This window comes from Pygocentrus nattereri, chromosome 6 (genome assembly GCF_015220715.1).
Source record: "Pygocentrus nattereri isolate fPygNat1 chromosome 6, fPygNat1.pri, whole genome shotgun sequence".
Lineage (NCBI taxonomy): Eukaryota > Metazoa > Chordata > Actinopteri > Characiformes > Serrasalmidae > Pygocentrus > Pygocentrus nattereri.
Genome location: NC_051216.1, coordinates 22,063,536 through 22,088,185, shown reverse-complemented (window position 1 = coordinate 22,088,185; position 24,650 = coordinate 22,063,536). Strand labels below are relative to the sequence as shown.

Genomic DNA, 24,650 nt, shown 5'->3' with positions numbered 1-24,650 from the left:
TCTGAAGGACAAAGAGCAAGCGGGTCACTTTTGCCAGCGGTTACGTGGCAGATATACTACTGCATTTTCAGCGTTTTCTCACTGGCACTGTGAGCTCACACCCATCAGGGTAATGCTTTCCTTTTTTTACTATTATGCATTCATATCTGGGTTAATTACTGCCTACCCATCAGTTAACAGGCTGTAATCTATATAATAAAAGGGAAGAAAGTGAAGAAATAAGTCTTGACAACATTTAAGTCCAGTAAACACAAATCTATATTTATTTAATGCAATTTACAAAAGCAAAAGGTTTATTGGCTTTAAACCAGTTGCAAACTACTTACATTTTCACTATCCACCAATAGTTCAAACCCTGAAAATGAGTGGACCCAAAACAAATACACTTTCCCCAATTGTGATGTATAGAAAGTGCTATCTGGCTCTAAGCTCTGCTGTGAATCTTCAAGGTTGACATTCTGTGGTGAGCATCGCTGGAACTGCTGCCATTGTCATCCAACAGCAGGGTGGAGAGACATGATTGCCAAAGTACAAAAATTACAGTTGGCCTTTAAATAGTTGAAATACTTACTTTAATTCTGTAACTGATTACAATTGTATAATACAATATCATTTTGACAGTGAACTTCAAAATGCACTTTTTTTTCCTTTTTTTTTTTTTACATGGACATTAAGAGCAGACACTTTCGGTAGCAACGGTGAAGTCACAACTGAGTAGAGCATAATGTTGCCACTGTTACCAGTTTGTTTTTTTACATGGCGAACAGGATGAGAAAAGCAACCATCAAACAGAAAAGCCCCATGGCTTCAGACAGCGCAAACCCCAGAATAGCATACGAGAAGAGCTGCTGCTTCAGAGACGGGTTCCTATGAATCAGACAGAACGCTTAGATTTGTTACAATGTCCATACATATAACAATGCATAAAGAACAGCTTGTACAGTACTGTAAATATAATTTGGTTTGGATGAAAAATTCATCAGGTCATTATCTTTTCTTCACTCTCACCTAGCGTATCCAATAATAAGACTGCCAAACACTGTTCCGATTCCAGCACCAGATCCAGCCACTCCAACAGTGGCAGCTCCAGCTCCAATGAATTTGGCGGCAGTGTCAATGTCCCGGCTCACTGCACTGGTCTGGAAGCCTCGCAGACACACCTGGGTGAGGGGAGACTGGGGCAGGACAGCAGCAGTGGCCTAGAGAGAAATAAATAATGGATGAATATAAGTGAATAATAAGATAAGAAAATAAGTGACATACATTTTTAGGACCAATTCTGATTTTAAAACATTAATTACAAAAGTAGTATTCTATCATTTATCATAGAACAGGAGGAACCGCATTGTATGTACTGAGAAATTTTAAGCAATATGGGATCTTCAAAGGGGTATAATACTTGTCTTTTAAGTATCCCTGCACATGCAAACAGAAATTTCCCAAATGTGTCTTTTTAGCAGCCACAAGAGTTTCCCAGAACTTCATGTCTTATGATGACAGAGGCAATCACTGCTTATTAGAATATCAATGTTATGCCAGGAATATGATTTAGCCTTGCAATGCAACATAATGTAATAACTTGTTTATTACTTCATCATGTGGCCATGTTTACAGTTCTTTGAGAAGGTAATTTAAAGATTCCACAGGTATTCAATTGTAATGTACTGTAATTTCAAGGAGGAAATCACTGTGAATTCAAGTCCTCAATAGATATTATTACAAATACTCAAATGTAATACCCTCTTTTAAAACACCAAGTGTAATTCAGAAATCAAAGAAGCCCACATTTATAATTCTACTGACGCACTGACAGCACCCTGGGGCCAAAAAGTATAACAAAAACATGAGAACCAATCTGACCACAACTACTTCTAAGCAAAGGGCACTGCTGAAGCCATTTACAGACCATACCTTTTCTTATCCCTATTATAGCCAACTTTGAAAACAAAGTACCATATACCTATTTCATATGTATAACATCAGAACCAAAGCAAGCATTTCTATGGCTGATTATTAATTGCTATAGAAAGCAAGTAGAACAATAGTTGCAACATTGTCTGATTTATCAGTACTCGAGAAAAATATGAGAGCTGTTTAACAGTACTGCTTTAAACCAGAAGCGCTTAACAGAGATCATCACTACACAGAATAAATAAGGAATGCAATTTGACAAAACTGCAAATTTACATATTTAAAAAACAAAACAAAAACAAAAAAAAACCCATCCATGAGGGTCAGTCACCTGTCAATAGTACACTATGGGTCTTAAATCAACTGGCATGCATCTAAGGAAATTATGCAGTGCAAATTACTGTTCTGATACTCCTGTTTTAAGACTGTGTGACACTGACAATGGGGCATTCTGTTCAAGCTGTTAAAAAGGGGGGGCTGTCTTAACTCACCTCTGTTTTGACCTCTGGCCTAGACAGTACAGCAGCAGACACTGGTCTGTACAAAGCCCGGGATCCAGAGCGGACCTAAAACAAATTAAATTGAAAAAATTACTCAGGACACATTAAAGCAGAAGACACCCAAACATAATGTAGTGATATGGAAAGAAACTGTATAAAAAGTCTTTTGAAGGACACGTGCAGGAATAAGGCAGGTTGAGGTCCAAAAGTTACATTTCAAAGTTCATCATATGACCAAGTGCACAACTTTAACCTCAGTGGTGAATAAAGATATATAGTTTACTTGATGCTCGGCTTCTGAAATTACCTGAATGACTTCACTTCAAAAAAATGCTACTGATCAAATGTAGTAAAATTCTTTCATCAGAGATCCATCCATCCATTTTCTAAGCCGCTTCTCCGTCAGGGTCGCGGGCTATAAGTTTCTCCTGATCCAGCAAGTACACTTTAATGACCAATCCATCACCTTAATTAGACCAATAAAGAGCAGCTAATGTGTGAGCTGCATTTTGTGGGCTAACAGCTGTAGAGTTACCTCAGCCCAGGTGAATATGACAATAACTGCATAAACGAGCAGCAGGACGCAGACAGACGAGCCTACATCTATGCAGGTAAGCTAACGCTACACGTCAGATAACCGACTAGCTAACGCTAGATTTTGACAGTAAAATAACGGTTTATTTTGCTAACTTTCTAACCCAGAGGTTTGCAGCACAAATTAAACTGACACGGTAAAACCACTGACAGGACCCACAAGCTGACCCACGGCTGTCAAGCATTAGACAAGCGAATACAGGAATGAATGGATTCCTTGCAGTGATTAGCTGGTTAGCTTCCAGCTCCAAGTTTAGCAAAAGGCCCCAAGAATAAACGCTCAAATACATCCATTAGGGTACTTAAAAATGGTTCAGACCAAGTTACTCACCAGGGCAGGTGTAGAGACGAATTTCGCGCAGGCATACATTATGGAGTTTGTTCCGTTTTAACCTGTTATTGCAAATTTAGAGCAGCAGCCGGGGACTGTCTGGAAAGACAAGACAAAACTAAGGTCAACTGGACAATTCACACATATTATCAGAAACTAATCAATTTAAACTATCAAAGAACGTCACCAACATCTATCGTAGTGACAATACTGACAAGACGCTGCTGTAGCTGAAGGATGAAATGAGATTAATGCGGGCTGGATCTCCACTTTCCTGTCACTTACCGCAGCCGGAGGTCGAAGCGGTTGGACACACTGCGCCTGCGCCGACTCTCAGCAATAAAGTCCCGGATGGGTATCTGACGTCAAGACAAGGTCGTTGCATTAAAACTTTATTGAAACAGGCCACAAACGCTTCTTCCTCTATAAAGCCAGAGAGGTCCAGCTCAATGTTCTGCACAACATACACATAACAAAACAGATGGCAGAAAAACCGCGACTTTAGCTGCACCTGTTGTCAAGTGGAATGAGTCAGTATATAATGTTTTTAACTGTTATTTTATTCCTACCTTTAGTTACACTGTCTGTCTTTGCAGGGAAACTGAGTACTACATTTATTTTGAAGCTATGTGATGTAATGTGCTACTTCTCATTTAAAGATCTGGATACTGAGTCAATATTATAAACAGAATGACAATGACTACCCAAAACTCTTCACTTCTTAATATGCACTTTTAAAATGACTGTAAACATTTTTGCAAACTTTTTGTCGTTTTTCTTTTACACACACACACACACATTTTATATATATATATATATATATATATATATATATATATATATATATATATATATACACGCACACACACACAAATCAGGCATAACCTCACGATCACCTCCTTGTTTATATGCTCATTGTCCATTTTACCAGCTCCACTTACTCTATAGGTGCTGGTGGAGTTTTTCAACACCTCAATGTCACTGCTGGACTGAGAATAGTCCACCAACCACAAATATCCAGCCAACATTGTCCTATGACCACTAACGAAGGACTACAGGATGACCAACACAAACTGTGCAGCAGCAGATGAGCTATCGTCTCTGACTTTACATCTACAAGGTGAACCGACAACACAGGTGCGTCTAATACAGTGGACAGTGAGTGGACACAGTGTTTAAAAACTCCAGCAGCATTGACGTGTCTGATCCACTCGTACCAGCACCACACACTACCATTAACACACATTACCACTAACACACATTATTAAATTATATCAAGTATGTTGGTGAAGAAATGTAATTAATCTATGCAATAGCTTTCAGGTGAAACCTGGAGCTGAACTTTGTTCTTATAACTTGTTTATAAGATACTAACTGCTTTCTAGGAAATAAGAAATTCTTGTTACTGTGTTTATGTATATTTGCTTCTTTTTAATGATTCTTGGTGTTTTACAAGCAACAACACACTCACTGCTGAGATAACAACTGGTTTTAACAATGTACTTTTGCAGGGTCTTGCTCACTTATGGAGCATTCTACCAAATTATCAACTAAAGGAATAATCTACCAAAGGTTACGCAAAGTTAAAAAAAAAAAGACAAGGATCAAGGATTTTGTTATCATTTATTTAAAAGATTATGATTTATTTAAACCCTGTACTTAGGTGTAGCCTTATTTTAGCCATACTCCTGCACTTATTTTAGAGCATACATATATGTATGTGTGTATTAAAAATATAGATTGTGGCATTCATGGAATGATTTTTGATTGCCTTTCATTTTTCTTTTGATCACTAAAGTTAATCTTTTCTCAGTTACACCTGAGTGGAAAACACCTGAGCTACACCCTTCTCACCATTACATCTGTGAAGATATGAATTTAATGATGTGCTCCCACAGTGCCTGACGTTAGACTAGACTTTGTCTCTCTGTTTTATAGGTGCACTCTTTCAGCAGCACTATTTGTTCAGTTGAGAGTGATGAATGGCTTGCCAGTTCTATGGGCCATGCGAAGGTAAAGCTAATGAGTGCACTGAGCCTAACTGGGCTCTGCTGGTGCCTTCAGTGGTAGAATCCCCCTAATGCTTCCTCAGGTGTGTTCCTCTGTATAGGTGAACACAGCCAGGCATGCCATAGCCTTGCACAATGCAGCAGAGTTATTCACACTAATACCCTAGGTCAGGGGAGCCTAGTCATATCTGCAAAGTCCAATGTGGCTACCGGGCTTCAATTGAAACAAGGTTTCATGGTGATCTTGTTCCTTGGTGAAAGGTTAACTTGGAATGATTTGATAGAATCGAACATGTTCATTAGTTGTGGTTATTGTAGTGCATAGCTTGTGCATTCCAGAACATAAAATATGCTTATTACACTATACACACAGTATCTTCTTCTTCTTCTTTCGGCTGCTCCCTTTAGGGGTTGCCACAGCGGATCATCTGCATCCATCTTGCCCTATCCACTGCCTCCTCTACTTTTACACCAACCATCTCCATGTCCACCTTCACTACATCCATAAACCTTCTCTGAGGTCTACCTCTTCTCCTTCTACCTGGCAGCTCCATCTCCAACATTCTTTGACCAATATATCCACTATTCCTCCTCAACACATGTCCAAACCATCTCAACCTGGCCTCTCTGGCTTTATCTCCAAACTGCTCCACCTTCACTGTCCCTCTGATCTGCTCATTTCTAATCTTGTCCAGCCTTGTCACTTCCAACGAAAATCTCAGCATCTTCATCTCCGCCACCTCCAGCTCAGCCTCCTGTCTTTTAGACAGAGCCAGTCTCCAAATCATACATCATAGCAGGACACACTACTGTCTTGTAAACCTTCCCTTTCACTCTTGCTGCTATCCTTCTGTCACACATCAGCCCTGACACCCGTCTCCACCCACTCCATCCTGCCTGCACCCTCTTCTTCACCTCTTTTCTACACTGTCCATTGCTCTGGATGGTTGACCCAAGATATTTGAAGTCATCCACCTTTACGACCTCTACTCCTTGCATCTTCACCTTTCCACCTGCCCTCTCATTCACACACATGTATTCCATCTTGTCTCTACTGATCTTCATTCCTCTCCTCTATATTGCAAACCTCCACCTCTCCAGATTCTCTTCCACCTGCTCTCTACTCTCACCACAGATTACAATGTCATCTGCAAACATCATGGTCCATGGAGCCTCCTGTCTGACCTCATCTGTCAACCTTTCCATCAACATTGCAAACAAGAAGGGGCTCAAAGCTGATCCCTGATGTAACCCTACCTTCACCTTGAAACCATTTGTCACTCCAACTGCACACCTCACCACTGTCTCACTATCCTCATAGATGTCCTGCACCACCCTAACATACTTTTCAGCTACACCTGACTTCCTCATACAGTACCACAGTTCCTCTCTATACACACAGTATCTAACAGAAGTAAATACACCCCTCACATTTCTGCAAATATTTTATTATATCGTTTCATGGGACAAAACTATAGAAATGAAACTTGGATATAACTTAAAGTAGTCAGTGTATAGCTTGTATAGCAGTATAGATTTACTGTCCTCTGAAAATGACTCAACAAACAACCATTATTGTCTCAATAGCTGGCAACACAAGTGAGTACACCTCACAATGAACATGTCCAAATTGTGCTCAAAGTGTCAATATTTTGAATGACCACTATTATTATCCAGCACTGTCTTAACTCTCTTGGGCATGGAATTTACCAGAGCTGCACAGGATGCTACTGGAATCCTCTTCTACTCCATGATGACATCATGGAACTGGTGGATGTTAGACACTTTGCGCTCCTACACCTACTGCTTAAGGATGCCCCACAGGTGCTCAATTGTGTTTTGGTCTGGAGACATACTTGGCCAGTCCATCACCTTTACCTTCAGTTTCCTCAGCAAGGCAGTTGTCATCCTCGAGGTGAGTTTGGGGTCCTTATTGTGTTGGAAAACTGCCATGCGACCCCCTTTCCGAAGGGAGGGGAACATGCTCTGCTTCAGAATGTCACAGTACATGTTGGAATTCATGTTTCCGTCAATGAACTGCAGCTCCCCAGTGCCGGCAGCACTCATGCAGCTCCAGACCATGACGTTACTACCACCGTGCTTGACTGTAGGCAAGAGACAGTCATCTTGGTACTTCTCACCAGGGCACTGCCACACATGCTGGACACCATCTGAGCCAAACAAGTTTATCTTGGTCTCATCAGACCACAGGACATGGTTCCAGTAATCCATGTTCTTAGACGGCTTGTCTTCAGCAAACTGTTTGCAGGCTTTCTTGTGCAGCAGAGCTCCAGAAGAGGCTTCCTTTTAGGACAACCGCCATGCAGACTGAGTTGATGCATTGTGCGGCATATGGAGCACTGACAGGCTGACCTCCCATTTCTTCACCCTCTGCAGCAAAGCTTCTAACACTTATGCATCTATTTGTTGAGGCCAACCTCTGGATATGATGCTAAAATTGTGGACTCAGCTTCTTTGGTTGACCCTGGTGAGACCTGTTCCAAGTTGAATCTGTCTTGGAAAACTGCTGTATAACCTTGGCCACTGTGCTGTAGTTCGTTTTCAGGATGATAGCAATCTTCTTATAGCCTAGGCCATCTTTGTGGAAAGCCACAATTCTATTTCTCACATCCTCAGAGAGTTCTTTGCCATGAGGTGCCATGTTGAATATCCAGTGGTCAATATGAGAGAATTGTACAACACCAAATTTAATAGCTCTGCTCCCCATTCACACCTGGAACCTTGTAACTCTAACAAGTCACATGACACCAGGGAGGGACAACGACACAGTTGGGAACAACTGGGACTCACTTGTGTTGCCAGCTATTTAGACATTAATGGCTGTATGTTGAGTTATTTTTGGAAGACAGTAAATCTCTACTCTTATACAAGCTGTACAGTGACTACTTTAAAGTTATAGTTTCATAGTAAAGTTTAATTTCGATAGTGTTGTCCCATGAAAATATTTGCAGAAATGTGAGAAGTGTACTCACTCTTGTGATATACTGTATTTAGAACTTCATCTTAACTAACTTTATTTTTCATAGTCATCATCTTTATGTAACATATATGTGTTTCATTTCTTATAACAGGTACAAAATGCTAGTCTTTTAGTACTTCTTTGTTGAATAAACATACATGAACTTGCAGACAGAGATGATCCTTGTGCTCCCTGACCACCAGAGGGGGTCAAAGAGTCTAATGTGCCCACTGTTCACCAAGGCTCTCTAAGGAGTGTGGGTCATGGGTTCTCCTTTCAGTGGACAGGGCAGGCATACTGGGTATCTTGCTGCCCATACATAGCATACAGTGTTTCCAGTGTTTTCTACACATTCTGGTACATTTTACTACAGGCTACATATGTTCACATACTTATATGTGTGGTGCCAGCTATTACAGTTATCTGCTTTGGTTCAGTCATGTTTCATTAAAAGGGTTGTTAGAGACCAAATCAACTCTGGAAAACCAGAAGCATCAAGTCTCTTTTTTCCCACTTTATATCTGCCAGCCTCCGTTGTATTCAGTCTCTCTCTCTCTCTCTCTCTCTCTCTCTCTCTCTCTCTCTCTCTCTCTCTCTCTCTCTCTCTCTCTCTCTCCCTCTCCTGTTGAGCGAACATCTTGAGACACTGCATTTGCATGCAGCCCCCATCAAGCTGCATGCACTCAGACTGGTAATAAAAGGCATTGACCCCCTTAACCTTTATGAATTACAATTTGTGCCAGCACCACATCCTGTCAGAAGAGTGGGCACCTACTCTGTGTGTATGTGTGCATGCGAGACTGAAAGAGTGTAAGTGTCTGTGTGTGTGTGTGTGTGTGTGTGTGTGTGTGTGTGTGTGTGTGTGTCTGTGTGCTGTGCAGTTGTTAGTGAAAGAGGAAAAAGGTTTTTACAGGCTCTGCCCGACACCGTTGACAAGCCGTGAATAGGCGTTCTGCATTCTGACAGCAAAGGCAGGAGAAAGCTACAGCAACACTGACGCCCCCCATATGCAGCATGAAATGCACACACACATATAAACACACATTGAAATGTATGGGAATGCCTCATTAATTAACAGGTAACACTCTTTATTTCCAGTTACTACTATTGTTACTGACAAATTCTCTCAAATATTAATACGTGGATATTATATTACATTATTTAAATTGCAATGCCAGAAATATCTTGTTAGGCTTGTTACCAGTTTTACTATTTCCTTCATAATGGGTAAGATTAAGCTTTAGATTGGCCAGCTGGGTTGCATTAGTGTGCATCAGTGCAACTTCTATAGAAAGCAACCGGCTCTGCTCTCTGGCTGTTGGACATAATGGACATGTTCCTGCTTTGTTTGTGGGCATTCAGAGATTTAAAGGTCATTAGTATTCACAGCATTGATTTTGTGGGCCGATCTATAAGAGCACTGATCTGTGCTCTCTGCAAGAGAGAGAGAGAGCAAGACAGGAGAAATGCTGAGAATGCTGAGATGAGCAGAATTGTATAGTTCTCCCCTCGCTTACAAAGAGACATCTATGAGAGCCAGTGGTATACAAACACTTCCAACTCTGAGAGGTATATGTGAATATTATTCACATATTGAGTTTTTATTGTGCAATATAGAGCCTGCAAGGTGGATGCAAATAAATGTAATAGTATGTGGTATCAGATATTTACTTGCCTATTTACTGGAGATGAAATCAGGTTTTACATTTTTCTGCACTTCTGTGAGTTACTAATGCATCACACAACTAATGTTAATGGGTGGTCAACGCAAGAACTTTTATAAGTTATGTGCTTTTGTAGTGTTGTACTCTAGTTCAATCTCAGTTTTAAGAGTATGAAATAACAGGTTTGGTCTTGCCTCAATCTCAACATTATTTTCACTTGGTCTAGCCCCAGTCTTTGGGTCAGGTGGACTGTTTGAGAGTGCAATGCCACTGTGTTACGTAACTGGAATTTTTTTTTTCTGTCATTACTAAATAGCAACAGTACCTTCAAACAAAATAAAAAATTTATTTCTCTACATGTTTAAATTACATATTTTACTGCCAGTTAAGGATATAATTGACCTTTTTCATGACCACTTAACTGGGCATTATTTGTTCATTGATATTCTTTGGCTATGATATTCAAACATCCCCCTGAAAGCAGATCGGAATTTTATTATTACCATGTTTCCGTTATAGTATAATGTAATAATAATTAATATTTTTGCCTGTATGTTATTTAATGATATATTATACCAAATGTATGATAGATTTAATGTTAAAAAGTTTAAGTGAAATCTTTAATGCAGACAAATAGTGCAAACCTTCTTTTTGGACAAACATTCTTATACAATGAGTTTGCTCTGGACTACAAAATCTATTATGAAATATAATATGTCATTAATATATAATGTATAATGAATGATAATGAATTTACAATGAACTACAAATAAATTAAATTTTTCCCCTTGAAAAGATCTTAATCTGGTCTGTTTCTTGTCTCTGTCTCGCTACTCCTGGTCTGTGCCCTGACTTGGACTTGACTTGGACAGTCTCTGTGTTGACTCGGGCTGGCCTCTAGTGGTCCTGGCTACAGCACTATGCTTTTGCCACTTTGTGTGCTGGAATGTAATGGAAGATTATTAGGGCATTTACTCACGTTCCTGCAGCCCTCTAGTGATCTGGCCTTTCAGAGAGTCAGAGAAAGAGAGGGAAAGCTGTAAAACTACACCAAAGTGCCAGTACAGCCATGAGATACACAGTCCACCTGACGTATGTTTATGACAAAAGAATAAAAAAAAGGGCAAAAGGTCATGTTCACATATTGCGCTTGGATGCACTCCACATAAATTTCACCATGAGATAAAATGAGCTGTAAAATCCTTTCTACATCTTCATCTACCTCCAATACTGGCATAATTCCCAATGAGTAACGAACATAGCAGTTTCAGCTCAGCTACAAATCCTCCTTCTATCTGCTTGCACATTAATGTATTTATGGTTTTCCATAATGCAAAGTATTATAAATCACTGTGATCTACCTGTATAAAGTGTGTTCTCTATATCATTCGTTCTCTTTCTAAATGAGTCTTCACGCCTCTGAGTCTATGTGGGAGGTGGAGGTGTGGCGGGAGCCTATTCTCACATATCGGCATAAAACAGCCCCTCAGGAGCTATAAAATGTGTCTTTAACTGCAAACTAGAAATACTCAGGCATAATAATAGCAATATCACCAAGTGAATCATCTAGCCAATCGATGTGATAAATTCATTAAATTCCAGCCTGGATGGTTGAAAAGAGAAAATAGCCCAGAGGGTAGGGATGCCACCTGGCACATGTTTCTGTGTTGAAGAAACTGAACATAATTTGCTGAGAACCTCACTGCCAACCATGTTTTCTCTATTAGGTGTGACTGGAATCAAATGGGCTGCAGGGTGAGAAATGAAAAGCCGATTTAATTCTTGTAAAAGATAAAAACCGCTGTCCATCTTTTTTGTGCTGCTCTGTGCCTCTGCATCAGGCATGCCAGTTTTGTGCCACTGTGTATGTGTGCACACATGTTTGCATGAGCCAAGAGGCAGCAACGTATGGGTGCAGGAGCATGGATGACAAAGGTAGCCGAGAGATGATTGTTTTACAGATGTGTGGCTCCTCTTTTGTCTCCAAGGTCAGCTGATTTACGTTCTTATACCAGTGCAGGCCTATTAAAATACACTTCAGTAATGGAAGATGCATGACCTTTCTGTTCTTCACTGCAGGGCCGTGCGAACACAACAACGGCCGACGTCTCAGGCACGCATACGCCCAGACACAGCCCTCCTCACACACTAAGACGTGTGTTTTCAGGAGACATCTGGGGAGATGGGGGAGACAGACAGGCAGGACGTGTAATAGGAATGTTCAGCAAAGCTGCACTGCACATGCTAGCATGCAGAATGTCTGTCTATCTCTGCATTACTGTGATGCCTCTCAAAGATGCGGGGGTATTCAAACAGAACACGTCTGATATGATTACACATATGGTGTGGAGCACACCCTCATCCTTTCCGAACCGCTATTCCTGGCTACTTAAACGGCAGCATGGCCTCACCAAGCGAAAGATCAGTCACTGTTGGCTCTGAGGGCTCGTTTGAAAGATCAGGTGTCATTAACATGGCTGTCTCGGTAATGACCCCGCCTGCCCCTCCTTATTTTAACTGCCTGACCACGTGTCATAGCGAGAGAGAGTAGGAGGGAGCGAGGGAGAAATAGAGAGACAGAGAGACAGAGAGAGAGAGAGAGAGAGAGAGAGAGAGTACTGCAGGCCCAGTGCTGTAGAATGTCAGTAGCAGATGCCCAACTCAGCGAGTTCCGGAATGCTCAATTAGTCGCCTTTATAGGCTCCATTAATAAGCATTAATTTTCTCTCCCCAGATATGAGCCAAGCCAAATGCAGCCAGACTGCTTCGGGTGGCTCTGCAAAAAAAGAATGAAAAAAAAAAGCCAGCCCCTCCGAGCTGACAGTTTATGAATAAACACGTGAGCAGTCTTAAAAAATCAAAAGTCAAAATGTCTCGCAGAAAATAACCCTGCCAATGAATCTGTGGAGCAGACCCATTTGTTGACAGTGTAGTTCCAAACCATCAACTGAATGGTGGTGGGGGGGCCCTTATAACACACTAATGAAATGAATGAAAGAATGACCTAGCCTAGAGACCGGTAAAAAGTAATTTAGCTACCACTTGTCCAGGTGCTATTATCCTGAAAATGAAGTGAGTGTTGACTTTGACAGGCTCATAAACAAATTATGAGGAACACAGGCCTTCTATAAAGGCTGACCCCAAGGGCACAGCACCTGGGAGACAGCACACACAACATACACACGGAATTAAACATCCTAGTGGGGAAAATCTATTAAACGGACATGGACTGAACAAGCGAAGACGGAAAAACTAATTATTTTCTGAATCTCACAGCCATTTAGACAATAAGAGTTTAATTTGATGTTATGAATTGAAAGAGAAAAGAACTAGTACTTATACAACTTAAACTTTCATTCATGCACAGTGGCCCACACGCAGACACGGGCACGCAGGCACGCACAATCAACCCAAAGTGCTAAGTGGAAAGGTGCAGGCCTGTCTTGTCAAAGCACCTCCATGTAAAATAGGGCCTGTGGCAGCAGTTGCTACAGAAACCTGCTTGATCTGGCCCCACTCCTCCCACACTCTGAGCCAATCTGGCGTGCCTCAGTCTGAATCCATCATGGAGCTTTATGAGTCTGTCACACGCACATCCCCCTGTACTGGGTACGGGTGCGAGCTAATGCACAGTGAACTAATGCAGACTGTGGGTCCTCCACTGCACACGCATCAGCTGAGCTCCATCCCCTTAATCTGTCATGGTGTCAGGACCTGCAGCGCTGGTGACCCCTCATGACCCCTGTGCGTGAGAAGGCCTGGCGACGCTTTGCTGTTCACCGCGGTAGGCCTCACCTGCTAAAAGCCTCGTGATCGGCCACCAGCGGAGAAATCCCTCTCTCTGTGATCGACTACCTGTTCTGAGGGTCACTCACGCACGTTCATGAATGGTCACACTAATTCTAAACAAATGGACCTGGTCTGGAATGTGTCAACGTCAGCATGCAGGCCTTTCATGGGCTCATGCGAGTGCCCAATAAAAGTCTTTATTTCAGGCTGTTGGGGCAGATTTATGTAATGAGCAATTAAAAATGTGGGGGGTCGGAAACCATTGGGAGGTCAAAATGAAGAAAGAGGCAAAGATATTACACAGATTTAAAGAAAACCCTGAGCACAGCAATAATGACATAAACTATGGAACTGTGGCAAATTAATGAGGTGATTCAGAGATGATTCTGAACAACACAGGCACGCTATGTTTGCTGCTGGTAAAAAATGGAAAAAAGGTGAGGATACATTTTTTCTGTTTTAAATTAAAACCAGGAGGGAGCATTTAAGCAATAATATGATATAAATGAACCCAATCTCAATGTAGGAAAAAGGTGATTTTTACAATAAAAGTCAAATTAGAAGTAATGTCTTCATTTTGCAGAAGCGCAGTAGGCCTGTTATTAATCATACAGTAAATAGAACCTGCCTGCTGTTTCCAAGCCTGTACAGAAGCGCAAAATTAAACACCAATCAAAGTCCATTTCTATCATCATAATTCCTGATAGTAAGTCTCACCTTTCCCCATGTAGCATTTAGCCCTATAACAAATCTCACACTTTATTGACTGTCTCAATTTGTTGCCTTTCATATTTCATATTTATGGGCCGCCTGGACACAATCCTGTTTTTTAAATAGGTAACCGCGCCATTTCTGATATGCAGCATAATTTATTAGACATGGAAATATGGGAGTGCTGGCCTGAGACGCGGCCTAATTGATGGCAGCAGAGAAAGAGAGCGAGAGAGAGAGAGAGAGAGAGAGAGAGAGAGAGAGAGAGAGAGAGAGAGAGAGAGAGAGAGATTCTGCAGTGGCTGCTAGCTCAAAATAATCTCTTCAGTGCTCTTTCTCTCTCTACATCCATCCAAATTTACTGTGATGACCAGTGCCTAGCCCTTCTACGCTCTCCCATCATGGCAAGCCACTAATCCAGCTTTGGTTTTCGGAAACCAAAAAAAGCCATCAAGAATGTAATTAGCTTCCAATAAAAGTGGTCGTCAGATTGGCTCAGCGTTTTTAGTGCACTGCCAGTGCCTCAGACATGCTTTATGCAGGCGTGGAGAGCTGTGAGTTATGGTACGTCAGGTTTCCATGCATTCTAATTGAATGGAGGCTGCTTAATAGGTGGGCAGATTCAGCCGCTCGTGCGCTGTTCCCTCGGGCGCCATTTCAGCGCCAGCACTCCAAGCCGCCATTAAACGACAAAATGGGGCGATTCCAGAGAAAACAATAATAAAACAGACTTCTGTGACCGAGGCAGAGTCTGAATCCCGAGCAGGCTGTGATATCACAGGGGTTAAAGTGCCTACTACGAGCCTAGAGCTAACTGATAGTATTCAAACCGAAGCCAGTGTTTCTGAAAGCTTACGCAGAGGTGGGAGGAGAAAGGAGTAGCCTAAAACCGGTCAATGAAGAGTGTTACACATACTATGTAGTACTATGTACTCTAGTGCAGAGCTGCCTAAATTATACCCTGAAAACTGCCTAATAAATAAAAGATTGTTGGATGCTACTCTTTTTGTGATCATGAAATTTTAAAGCTCCAAACACTTGCACAGCAAGTGTTGTCATCAGCAACAGAATGCTTCTTAAAATTAATTAATTAATCAATTAACTTTAAATGAATGACCACAAGAGAGCTAAGTAAAGAACATTTTTCTCACAATTATTTAACTGTAACAAAATTATTATTACAATTTAAAAAAATACAAAGGTACCAATAAAATTCCAGGACTTTCAAGCTACTGATATTTGCTTGAATCTGTAGTAGACGAAACTTATAGAACTGACCAAAGGCACATTAATTATGACAAACCTTAATATTCAACTTAATATATTATTACTCTAATCTGCCCTTGCCATAATTGGTAACGAACTGGGCTAGTCCTGACCAAGTAAGACATAAAGCCATATACCTCACTGAAACACACAACAGTGTTGATGAGAAATAAAAGCCTTCTTTTTCATTTGGAAAAGTAGTCAGCTCTTAGAATTACAATATGACACTGGAAACAAGTTATTCCCCAAGCAGATTATTTTGACCATGCAGACTCTTTTTTTCCATGGCTTTTACAAATGTTTAGAAGCTATAAGAAGCATGACTGGGAAACCATTTAATTGTGTCAGACTGATGAAGCATTTTTTTTACCCATTAATTTTTCCTAAAGTTTTTACTGCTTCAGTGTCTTCATTCTTCAAAAATGTTTTTCCAATAATTTCTGTTATTGTTTGGATGAGTATAATAGAGGTCCTGCAACTGTAGCTTTTGAAAAAGGACATAATTTTCAGAAAACCTGGTTATTGTAGTCAAGAAGCACTCATTCAATTATAACTGGACATCACGCTGCCAAATATAAACTAGCATGTGTATATGTGAATATAATATATTTGCGTGTGAGTGTGTTTTCTTGTTTCTATCTATGTTGCCCCTGTATTTAGGAGTGCATGTGCATGCAATCATTTGAAAATGTCAGTGAGCAAGGGTGTGAGCATGTGTGTGTGCACCATGCAGAGAACCAAGCAGATGGTAGAGCACAGCTCTCGTGTGAGTACAAAACTGTTTTCCACTCATACACTAGGATGCCACTGAGGGATTCTTCATCAGCACCCCCCCCCCTTTTTAACTGTAAATGTCTGTGCACTGTGTATGTATAGAATTGTAGAAATGCACATTTAGATGTAATCTGATCTTTGACAGATTGGTACTGAGAAGAGGAAAAGGAGCATTCATTACATGTTTTCTCCCCTCATTTTCAGCCCGCCATGATGAGCTAAGCTGTAACATCCTCTAATTCCAACAGATAGAATGACATTTTTTCAATTTGGATCCAGCAAGTACAGCCATGATGAATGGCTCAATGGTCCATTTCCTTACACTTTTTCTTGCTAACCTCTCCTGACAGCTTATATATTGCCTACCTGGTAATTTGCTCGACAATAATTGTTAAGCAGAGACTTGCCTTTAACGGGGGTTCCTCCACCACCCTCTGTAGGTGAGAAATTGCAATTACAGACGTGAGGAGGCCCAGCGTGACTGACCAGCAGCATCTGCCACAGCCATTCCCCAAACCCTCCAGTTGCCATTAATGGAAAATCAGCATCAAACGAATATCCCAACACATTTCCTCTAATAAAACTTTAATCAAAAGATATGAAGGCATTTTACTGATTAACGGTGTCGGCGATTAAAGTGTACGTCTGGCATTTATTCCTTGGCCCATGGTTTTATTCCCCCTCAGTGTTGGCTAATTGTTGAGGGTGTGTTTATTGATAAGGCTGCTTGATGAGTGCAGATAGAACTGATGGAGTGATCGTATTGCACACAGTACCAGGTTCGAGCAGGACCAGCTGGAGGGGCTCACTCCAGAGGGGCCATGCATTTCACAGCTACCCCTAATGAACACACACCACCATCGTTAATACACAAACTAAGATTTCTACACCCTCCCCTAACAGCTCTTGGGTTTTTATGACTCATTATGGTGCCAGGGTTCTCAGATCAACACTTAAAGTGTAGCCTAACTGATGCTGCTCATTTAGGTTGTAATCCTTCATACTTTGTGCTCAATATCGGCTTTAACCATTAATTAAAAGGATTATTAACTTTTAGGTTGCAGCAGCCATGTGGGATTCTGCCTTCTAATGTTGGTGTCAGAGTGCTAAAAACAGCCGGAGTGAGGAGAAAACAAGGTAATTCAGCCATAATCAGCAGAGGCGCTGTGGTGAAGCTTCTGGGAGGCATCTCTCCTGGGCTGAAGACCCTGTAGGATGGTACAAATACCTAGCAAGGACTGGCCTGCGTTAAATTAGAATTCACAGTGGGCTGACATCTTGTTACTGCAGCCTCTACAGGCAATCAGCGAACGGGGAAGGCAAAATGATGTGTTCAAGGCTACCGATATGAGCGCTGTTGGCAAGGAGGAAAATGAGAGAGCAAGGTGTTATGTCAATGATAAACCAGTAATTAGAACATGGCCCAATCAACTCTCTGAAACAAGGACATGCAACCTTTCACCCAACAAAGCAGCAGGTCAAAGTCAGCCAAAGGCAGAGGTCTGATGGGAAGCTCCCAGTTTGGAATTATTTAGGAAGATGGGAGGGAGAAGGAGAAATCCTGTTTCTGCCAAATAGAGTAGAAGAAGCAAGCTGAAGACAGCACACTGATAAATGTTCCGCTCAATGTTGCGCACATGTTCAGGGCAAGAGAGGACACTGGAGTTCACTCACCTGTTCTCACTCATCCTGTCATCAATCTGTCAGCCATTTGCCACACTGTCTCTCTACCTCCCCACTCTTGCTCAGTTTATCTCCTAACAGAGGAATATGTAATCATCCCACAGTGATCTTTTCACACAATGCGGGTCATGGTTACACTTTAAAGCAAACAAGGGGCACTCATAAGACTCCACTTCAAAATGCATATGTGTGCCATTGATCTGTCCTTTTAACATTTCAGATTAAATATTAAAGGAGCCGTCTTGTACATTCTTCTTGTAATTTTTTTTCCCCCTGAGGTCCACTTACCTCGTTTGTGTGTTTATGTACCAAAACATTCATAATTCATTTTTACATGGCCATTTCCCAACCCCTCTTTATCTCTTTACAGGTTGTTAAACTGGCTGTTTTTATACTGTGTCTTTAAGACTGATATATGTAAATAAACTCTGCTCTGATTGACTGCTATGCAGTATGGCTGATTCCAAAAACATGTTTTTGTGTTCTGAAGTGTGGCGTGAAATGCTCCTTATATCTTTTATATGAACAGATGTAGGATGAATAGATAATATAGAATAATACAAAATCAATACAAAACGCAGTGACCTTACGTATGTTAAAGAGTTCAATTAATCATGCCAAAACCTCAAAAAAAGCTCAGCATTTAAACTAGTGTCAGACTAAACTTCTTGTTTCTTTTTTTTTTTTTGAGAATATATTTTTGTTTCCTTTTACTGCATTTATGTTAATGGGCATTTATTCTATTGTTACACTCTGTTTGTGCTGCTCTAATCGAACAATTTGGATGGGTGTCTTTTGCACAGTACTATATGTAAATATGTTATCTTCTGTGACATAACAAAAAAACTATGTAACAAGGTAAATGTGACCCAAAGCCTAAAACCAGTGCATAATATAAAAACTGTTACCAGTGAAACATTTTCAACAAAAAAAGCTTGTTTTAACGAGAAATATTATGTGTGTTTGGTAGTCAAGTACTGGCTAGTGATTTTGAGTTCTGCTTAAACTTAACTGAAATTAGCACTAAAACATCCACTACAGAAACATTTGGTAAAGATTCAGTAGTGGTGTGATTGTTTTGATACCAACAAAATGTTTAAATCTATGGGCCATATCCAAATTTAGCCTATGTTTATAGTCTAAAAAGAGTGTATAGTGTTTTCATCATTGGCACAGCAATTTAGTGAAAGACTAGTTTTAATCTATGACTGGGAAAGCTGCGCTGACTGTAATACCAAAAAGGTATGAGGTGCACATTTTCTGGCTCCTGTTAGAGAAAACTGTGTACAGAATCACTGCAGATCCACGCTACTGCTGCTGGTGCTGCCATGTTATCCAGTGTGCGGCTTCATTTAGACCTGCTAATTAGTTCATTAGCTGGTGGTTAAGAGTGATATGAACGGCTCATCAATCTTCTCATCACTAAAAATAAACACTCGGCATCAGCACAGCATGAATTATTAAAGCCTGAGATGGTGTAGGGCAGTGAGAGAACTGACGAGAGGCTGATCAGAAGGAGCTGGGGCCTAGGGATTCTCTCTCTCTCTCTCTCTCTCTCACTATCTCTCACTCGCTTGCTCTCTCTTTCTCTACCCCTCCTCTTCTTTCCTCTAGCCCTAGCCAAACTTTATTTATTTTACACACAGATGGTTCAATCAGCTGTAAGTTAGTAAAGCAAATTAATTGTTTTGGTTTTTGGCAGTGTGTTGTCTGATACAGTATGGACGTATGTGGGCATATGTTATGGCAGGCCCACTCTGAAGCTGCGCAGTCTGCTCTGCCATTCTGAGTAGAGAACTATTATACTGCTAAAGAACTGTGCCTCCTCCTGCTGCATTCTGACTCCATATGTTAACTAGAGTTTATTCTCATCCATTAAATACAGATGTAATCAATATTTAAGACTTTAACACAGTGTGCTGAGGGCTTACAGAGTTTGAATGTATAAAAAGAGGCACATATACAAAATGTATAGGGTGACTTTTAGTAGATACACCAGAAGTACGAATTATAAAAACAACCAGTGAAATCAAATCATGAGTTTATAATTATAAGGTTCTATCTGCACTCACTGCGGTTTTGACATATTGAGAATCAAAAACTTACACATTTAAAATGGCAAAAGTCTTATGTAGAACAATTAACGCTAATATATTGAAGTTATTTCTTTAAGATACTTTTGACCACTGAATACAAAAATCCTAGGACAATGGGAATTTTCAGGATGGACAAAACATGTTTTTTATTTTTATTTATTTTATTTTTATTTTAATTTCTAGTAAAGTAATAAGCTCCAATGATGACAAATTAACTTATCGATGAACCACATGACATAATCTCAGCTTCTAGTTAGATCTCTATTTACAGAGATGACTATGGTGAGAAACTCCAGCTAACATTAGCAACGTCACCTAAAAAAAGCTGGTCAATTGGCAGTATCGCTACATTTTCATCTAGTCTTTTATCACAATCCATCTTACTACATTGTTTTAAAAATCTAAAAGTCTAAAATATTCATAGCCAAGCTACTAAGCCCTCTAAAATAGCTTCCTGCTGAGCTTGGAGACATGGCTAAAACATGCATGTATTTTAATTGGTTTACCCACTTTAATTAGTCTTATGGATTGGCTGATGCAGATAGAATTTTATAATGCCAACCTAAGAAGCTACAATGCTTGTTCTCAAAAGTTTCCACCACAGCAACAACAGCCAAATGTGAAATGAAGTGATTAACTATATGTAAATAATTCAGTTTTGACAAATATTTCAGATAGAGTCTTACAATTCTACGCCCACACAATGCTGACTCACAAGCACCCTTGTTATTAATGATATTCTTATATTATATGGCTAGACACTCACAGAGCAATGCAGCATGAAGTTTATTCATGCCATTTTACCTGATGCCCACTTTTGCTGAATTCACCCTATTATGTGTCTATAAAATGTAACACTTGTACATATGTTTTTATCTAGTGAAGTGTAGACTATGAGACAGCAGCCTTACTTTCTTCAAGCACCTCTGAAACTGCAGAGCCTCAGTCCTGTTCTTTAATACTCACAGGTTCTTCAAGAAGTGCAGTGAATTTCCTTAGAACAGAAGAGGATATGCAGAGAGAGGGGAGGGAGAAAGAGAGCGAGAGAGAGAGAGAGAGAGAGAGAGAGAGAGAGAGAGAGAGATTAGGTTAAAAATAGTTAGCATATGGCAGAATATGATTGAGCTTCCAGGGCTCTGAAAATTCACTCTAATTATTCAACAGTCTCCCTCTGTCATGCGGCCCTATTCGTTCCTGCTCTGGCAAACGCGAGTCACTCCCACTATTATACATAATTCGGGTGCTTAATTGGCACGGATTGTGTGAAAAGTGGGCTAGAGAAAATCCTCAGAGACTAATGGGGCCACATATAAGTGCCTCCATCAGAACAGCACTCCCTTAGGTGAGGGAAGTCAGCAAATATTTCATCTGCTGGACTATCAGAGTGCCTCACCTCTGAAACCCGACTCACTCTTTCCCACTGAAATGTGAATGTGCAGGGTGTGCGTGTAGACTTCTGCTGTCAGTTGTATTTATAGCAGGAGTAGGAAGATGACGGATGTTAATGCCAGTGAAATTATGCAGTGCTCTGTTGTTGCCATAACGATACGCTGGACTTGAGCAGAGAGGTTAACTAAACTAGTCATTTAAGTTATAAGTGGGCCAGTGGCATACTTAACAAGCAGATCCAAGCTCTTCTCATGGCTACAAAACACAATTTAGTGGTCAGAGGAAATCAAGGCGCATTGTTTATGTATATATGAACATAGATTGTACTTGTGGTCCCTAAAGACACATAATTCTTAGCCTGAATCTGGAGCTATCAAAAGGTGCTCTCAAAAGCTTGTATAGCACGTTTCTCTCTAACCTTGGGTTCGCAGAGAGAGTCATTAAACAGAGAAAAACTCTAACCTTGACCAGAGAGAGAGTCTGTCATATATCTACGGACCTGCAGAAGCACATACAGCACTTTATCTCCGCTAAAAACAGGATACATTTCACACAGAGAGAGAGAGAGAGAGAGAGAGAAAGAAAGAGAGAGAGAGAGAGAGAGAGAGAGAGAGAGAGAGACAGAGAGACAGAGAGAAGGAAAGAGAGAATGAGAGAGGGAGCGATCTATTTGTTAATCCAAAGGAAAGATAAGACCTTGTACAGTTTTATAATGTAACGATTATATCCCATTCCACAAAGAAGGGCAAACGGTTACACAGCAATAACATAAAAGGTTCAGGCTTCGTCAATACATGATGCAGCCACAATAGGAATCAATTTTTGACATTTCACCCTGAGCAAGAGAGGGTTCACTGACCTAGGCGATCAAATTTATAGCAATGTCACATACTGTTGGGGTAATGGGTGTCCTGTTGAAAGTTTTAGTGTAAGAAGTTGGAGATGGTGATGGGAGTGAGGATTTAGTGCACCCTGGAGTGCTAGTCCTATCACACACATCACAGCTGCAGGATATGATTCTGATAGTGGTTCTCACTGGCCAGTTACCCAACCCCCAACCCTCCATACAATCATGCACCTACTCATAGACTTACACACATACAAAACATATATACATCCATGCATGCATTCATTGTGCTGTGGAATTTAACAAACACATGCAATGGCTGAGTGCACTAAGACATCAGGAACCAAACCCCTGTTTTTCGAACTGTATTAATCTAATGAATACATTAATAAAACTTTAAAAATGTATGTTTTCTTTGTATTTAATCTAATGTAGGAGTGTCCGCATGTGTACTGCGCATAATTAGTTTATTTCCAGTCAAGGCAACCATTATATGTATGATATTAATTTTTCAAGAGATATTTCTGACAGTCAAAGAGGAGTTCAGATAATTATTAACAGTCCAAGACCTGGAAGACCATCAAAATCACCATCAGATTTTAAAGCTTTCATCTTTGACAGAGAGGAGAAGATCAAGCTCTACTCTTGCTTCAGATCTGAAAACATTCACAGGTGTTTTTGTCCAGCCTTCAACTGTGAGAAGGCAACTCAATGCTATGAGTCTGAAAGGATGTGTAGCTGTCAAGAAATTGTTACTGAGAAACTAGTCAAAAAAGTGGAAGCTGTTGATGTTCTCAGAACAATGGTCTACCCAAGCATCCAGACCTCAACATCTCTGAATGTTTTTGGGATGGGTTTTGGGAAAATGCAAGTCACTTCTAAGACTAAACTTTAGAGGTGTGGAGATTTCTTAAAAAAAACTAAAATCAAGCTGCTCAAAAACTACACAAGTAATAAACACAAAGGATGGACAAACTGGAAAAATAATATTTAGCTGTGGAAAAACTATATTCAACTGTTTAGGCTAAATACTTTTTCTGGTGCTAAGAATGAATAGTTTATATTTAATGGTTGTTTTGAAAAGAAATGAAAAAAACTGAAGAATGAGGAGTGATCTCTGATTTTTGCACAGTACTACATATGAAAGCTATATATATATATATATATAGAATATATAAACAAAAAACTAAACATCCTACAAAACACCCCCTAACAGCTACTGTGACCAAGCAGAAACTTACAGCACAGCAGTAACAAGTTTTTCAACATGATCCCCTAACACAGTAGGCCTAAGCCTAAAAGTGTGGCAGGAGTGTATCGGTCTCTGTGGGTGATTGTGGAAGCATGTGAACACGAGGTGCTCACATTGAGGATTGCCTGTAAGCAGCCTTCATCACTGCTGCTGCTGTTCCGAACAGAGGGAGAGGGAGAGGGATCACTGTCGCTACATCAGCTCTAAATTACAGAGCTTCTGCTGATCACACCGCCGCTGGAGCAATCGGCTGATCAAACACTTAGATCAGAGTGGGATTATGGGTAAGCCACAGACAAGACCAGCCTCTGATCCACTATAAACACACACTGCAAAATCACAAGCACACGTTCAGACACACGCCCCAGGCCTATATCCCAACATACACTTTGTAAGCAGACACTCACACCTACAGCCACAAATCACCGCACTCATCGCACAAACACGCAAACTCAAAACCTCAGGCTAAGTCCCCCACGCCTCCACACGTGCAGAGCAGAAACCCTGACACATTGATCTCTTCTGTTGAGGCGAGCTAGCATTGATTATAAGAGCGCTGGGTAGAGGGAGGCTGGGAGTCCACAAGTGCTTATGAGGAGAGAGAGGGAATGGAGAAAAAAGGCAAACCAAGACATTCAAGGAAAGACTCTGCTTTTTAAAAGGTTTTGTTAAAGGCATCAATGCATGATTGTGATGCTGACTTTTTTGTTTCTTCACTAGTTCCTTACTGCTCTTTGTCTGCCAACACAGCTGTACCAAGAATAATATTTGAGGAATTCTGAGAGCTGTTGGAGTGGTTGCCTCAAACTGATAACCAAATGGATTATAAATTGAAACACATTCATTGCTTCACC

The 24,650-nt window shown here is 40.6% G+C and overlaps 1 protein-coding gene across 3 annotated transcripts; it reads right to left on the bottom strand.

The window, feature by feature from the left end:
- Nucleotides 1-240: 240 nt before the first annotated feature.
- Nucleotides 241-3,695, bottom strand: atp5mc3a (ATP synthase membrane subunit c locus 3a). 3 transcript variants are annotated; one of them, XM_017692351.2, is made up of 5 exons: nt 3,622-3,695; nt 3,337-3,435; nt 2,403-2,477; nt 1,009-1,199; nt 241-867 (listed from the first exon to the last, which is right to left on the bottom strand). In XM_017692351.2, the coding sequence occupies exons 2-5, from the start codon at nt 3,373-3,375 to the stop codon at nt 753-755; spliced, it is 420 nt and encodes a 139-aa protein (XP_017547840.1). In that variant the 5' UTR covers nt 3,376-3,435; nt 3,622-3,695; the 3' UTR covers nt 241-752. The 3 variants fall into 3 exon arrangements, with proteins under 3 accessions (XP_017547840.1, XP_017547839.1, XP_017547841.1); XM_017692350.2 differs by having other exon boundaries at nt 3,528-3,645; XM_017692352.2 differs by having other exon boundaries at nt 3,552-3,635.
- Nucleotides 3,696-24,650: the final 20,955 nt, after the last annotated feature.

What these genes read in the sequence shown, in the direction of transcription:
- atp5mc3a (XM_017692351.2), bottom strand. Translation starts at nt 3,375, where the DNA reads ATGTATGCCTGCGCGAAATTCGTCTCTACACCTGCCCTG. An exon ending in TCGTCTCTACACCTGCCCTG is followed by an intron (nt 2,478 to 3,336) that starts GTGAGTAACTTG and finishes AATTTGTTTTAG; the next exon opens with GTCCGCTCTGGATCCCGGGC. An exon ending in GGCCAGAGGTCAAAACAGAG is followed by an intron (nt 1,200 to 2,402) that starts GTGAGTTAAGAC and finishes ATTTCTCTCTAG; the next exon opens with GCCACTGCTGCTGTCCTGCC.